The sequence below is a fragment of the Gavialis gangeticus genome, unplaced genomic scaffold (assembly GCF_001723915.1).
Source record: "Gavialis gangeticus isolate Ggan-Ray unplaced genomic scaffold, GavGan_comp1, whole genome shotgun sequence".
In the NCBI taxonomy this organism is placed as follows: domain Eukaryota; kingdom Metazoa; phylum Chordata; order Crocodylia; family Gavialidae; genus Gavialis; species Gavialis gangeticus.
In genome coordinates, this window is record NW_017729001.1 from 23,852,128 (window position 1) to 23,855,940 (window position 3,813).

The 3,813-nt window shown below is 49.0% G+C and overlaps 1 protein-coding gene across 1 annotated transcript; it reads right to left on the reverse strand.

The window, feature by feature from the left end:
* Positions 1 to 994: 994 nt before the first annotated feature.
* FZD10 (frizzled class receptor 10) lies at positions 995 to 3,806 on the reverse strand. Its single transcript, XM_019507095.1, has one exon. The coding sequence runs from the start codon at positions 3,798 to 3,800 to the stop codon at positions 2,043 to 2,045; it is 1,758 nt and encodes a 585-aa protein (XP_019362640.1). The 5' UTR covers positions 3,801 to 3,806; the 3' UTR covers positions 995 to 2,042.
* Between the last annotated feature and the right edge of the window lie 7 nt (positions 3,807 to 3,813).

A 3,813-nucleotide genomic window follows, 5' to 3' on the forward strand; every position in this document is an offset into this window, starting at 1 on the left:
TTACAGACAAAAATGGTAGAATCGGCAGTGAAGGCTGCTTTGTTTGGGTGCATTTAGGTATAAAGATGTTTAATAATCCACGCATGATTATTGGAAACTCAGGTTTCTAGTCGTCGCTGGAAAGATTTTCAACCGCCTACAAGAAGATCGAGTGAAAAAACATCAGCTGCAGCACATATATCCTTAGAAACTGGGTCACAGTGCGAACTATAAAGGTCCTTTTGTTATAAAGCTACAAGCCATTAAGGGGTGACTGTTGTGGAGATCCCAGCTCCACCGATGTCCATTATGAGCTCTCTTTTATTTTTATAACATGCGTTACCATATAAAATAACTCTCCCAGAGAAGTTTCTGCAAGGAGGTGTGTTGAGCTGCTATCACGCTGAGCAGCAACCTGATTGTTAACTCCACCGAGAACTTAAAAGTTCGGACAGAAACAGGCTCCACTGCCTACTTCTGCATATTTGCATCTACAACTGGAACTTTGTCACGGCGTACTATATAATCTCCGTATTTAGGAGTCCGTCACTAGTGCTTTCCCCTGCGCGTCTTTCCCCAGCTTGTTTAAGGCAACACTCTGCAGTAATATTACAAGAACCATTGCAGATTACAGACTGTATTCTATAAAGTAACGCTTAAGTGGTCCATTCTCTTTAACAGGCTGACCATACCCCATGCAAATGTTAAAGGGGAGTTAACCAAGGGTCCCTGCTGCAATTTCAAACAGATCTGCGAACATGGACTGCGCTCTATTAACAGATAACTCTGCTAACGCTTCTTCCCCAAAAGAGGCAACTTGAAAACTATTTACCAGTATTTTCAACTTGCTGTTCCCCTTTTGCAAGTTATGGTTCTATCCGGTTATACTTGTCGCCAAAGAGAAGACTATATAATGTACTATATGCAAAATGTGCCTTTAGTAAGTCACGGGTACTGGGGGGGAAACGTTTATTAACCACAAAGCACAGCACAGAAAGTTGAAAACACCAAAAAATTATCAAACTAAAGAACATATTTTATTTTTAATAAAATAGTGGAGCGTGAAAAATAATCGTATGTTACACATATATACAGCAAATAATTGCGCCCACAGCACAGTAAAGAGCATCACTCTATACAAAGCTTCCCTTTGCAGAATCTAGTGCTTCTTGATCTATTCATGGTGAGAATTTGTTTAACAATAGAAAGAGTCAATAAGCCCTTTGGGTCTCTTTGAATTGATTCCCCCCTTTTTTTTTGCACAAATCAGTCCAAACGTGTATAACATTGGCTTGATTTCCATTAAAAAGCCACAAAATGTAACACTAAAGGGTTTCTGAGGACTAGACCTCTTAGTTCTTTTGTTAAGGGATTTCTTTTGTTGCCTTTATGTACAGCAAAATACTTGTTTCTCTTTTCATGTCATGGTAAGGGAAAAAAAATGTATTGCACATTATTCTTATTCACAAAGTTTGTCTGGTGCAGGAAGTTTCTCTTTTAGCAAAAGCATATTGGTGAGCCTTGTAGATTGAGCCCAGTTTTAGGCACTCCAAACCCAGTAAAGTGAGAAGCGTTGGAAAGGCTCTCTTTTTTTTTTTTTTTTCAGGTTCGCACACAAGTTGCCTGCACAGACAGCAGTGCACACTTACTGAGCGCAGGCCTCGGTGGAACCGTTTGTTTCCCCAAATAACAATTCCTCAAGCAGGCCCTTGGACAGCAGAATAGGAGCTCCACAAAACTTGACCCTACCTCGTTACTCAGAAAGCTGTAAGAAAGCCGGCTCAGCTACAGAAAGTTAAGCAACATCAGAGGGCTGGATGAAGGCTCTTACTCTAACTTAGAAACGGAAGAGGCTGCTCACACTGACAAGACTCCTTTCACTGAAAACATTTCCCTAAGTAGATTTACCTGCAGTTTCTCACGAATTTCAGGGGGACACATTTTGCCTTGCTCTGCTCTACCGTCCTCTGACAAAAAGCACCAATTCTTATTTTCAGTTGCGGGTTGCTACAGTGGCCGTTTGCAACTCTCTACAGGCTGAGCCCCTTTCCTACGCAGCCCGTTCATACACAGGTGGGTGGCTGCAATGCAGATTCATATTTTGCATGGTGGGTTTTCTGGGGATGCTGAGGTTTTTTGTAGATCCCGCTACTCGTGATAACACTTGCAGGTTTTCTCCGACTCCTCTTCTTTAATCTTCGACTGCAGACATTTTGCCAGGACTGAAGAGTCTTTGAAGTCCAGATCCACATCCCGCTAGTAATGCCCACAACCAGCAACATGAAAATTTTGACCATAAAAATTTCGACTGCCGGGATGGAATTGCTCATCGTGCAGTCTAAATTTTTAGTCTGATTGTTCATCTTGCATTTCTGCTGAGTCGCCACGATTTTCCAATAATCCATGTTAAGTCTTTCATAAAAGTAGCAAGCTATCACGCAAGTGGCAGGCACCGTGTACAAGACCGAGAAGACACCAATCCGGACCATGAGTTTCTCCAGCTTATCTGTGTTCTCCCCGCCGGTTTTCATCACCCTCCGGATGTGGAAGAGGGCCACAAAACCAGAGAGAATAAAAGACGTGCCAATGATTAGGTAGCAAGCTAAAGGGATGAGTACAAATCCCGTCAAGGCGTTCACATCCATGCTTCCGACGTAGCACAGTCCTGTCAGCTCATCTCCAGCTACCCGTCTCATAACTAAAATCATGATGGTCTTCACAGCTGGAATGGCCCAGGCTGCCAAATGAAAGTAGCTGCTGTTGGCCTCAATGGCTTCGTGCCCCCATTTTTTCCCAGCAGCCAGAAACCAAGTCAAAGTCAAGATGACCCACCACAAGGAGCTCGCCATCCCGAAGTAATAGAGCACCAGGAACACGATGGTGCACCCGGTGCTCTCCAAGCCCTCCTGGATCACGTAGAGCTGGCCGCTGTCCCTGTCGCAGGCGATGCTCTCGGCGCCCGAGAAGAGGCGGATGATGTACCCCACCGAGTAGACGCAGTAGCACATGGACAGGAAGATGATGGGCCTCTCGGGGTACTTGAAGCGCTGGGGATCGATCAGGAAAGTGAGGACGGTGAAGGCGCTGGAGAAGAAGCACAGGATGGACCAGACGGCAATCCAGATGGCGGCGAACTGCTTGTCCTCCCTGCTCCAGTACACGTCCACCCCCGGCCTGCAGAGCGGGGCGCAGGAGGCGCTCTTCTCCACGTGGTGGAACTTGCCCGGGTTGTCGCAGGAGCCCCGGCTGAGGCTGTCCTTGGGCTGCGGCAAGTCGTGGGCGCCGCTGGGCCGCTGCGGCCTGAACATGGGGGGCAACATGCTGGAGCCCCGGGGCGGCTCCTCCGACCCGTTGCTGGGGGCTTCCATGCACAGGTAGTTGGGGTCGTTCTTGTTGGGCAGCTTGCCGCAGTCCAGGGAGTCGGGCCACTTGAAGTTGAACTGCTCCATGATGGGGGAGCACTTGAGCCGGGCCTGCTCGCACATGACCCGGCAGGCCGGGATGGGCGTGGACACCTGCTCGGTGCACATGGGCGCGTAGAGGGAGCAGAGGAAGAACTTGAGGTGCCCGTGGCAGCCGTACTCCACCAGCGGCGCGAACTCGTGCAGCTGGATGGCCGCCTCGCGCTGGTTCTCGTGGCCCATCAGGTTGGGCATCCGCGTCATGTTGTAGCCGATGTCCTTGCACATGGGGATCTCGATGGGCTGGCACCGCCCGTCGCCCGGGCGCTCGCTGTCCATGGAGCTGATGCCGGCGCACAAGCCCAGCACCTGCAGCAGCAGGCACAGGCGGGGGCTCAGGTGGCTCCCGGCGGGCCCCATGCCGGCCGGCGGC

Coding starts and splice junctions, on each gene's coding strand:
- FZD10 (XM_019507095.1), bottom strand. CDS start 3,800: ATGGGGCCCGCCGGGAGCCACCTGAGCCCCCGCCTGTGCCTGCTGCTG.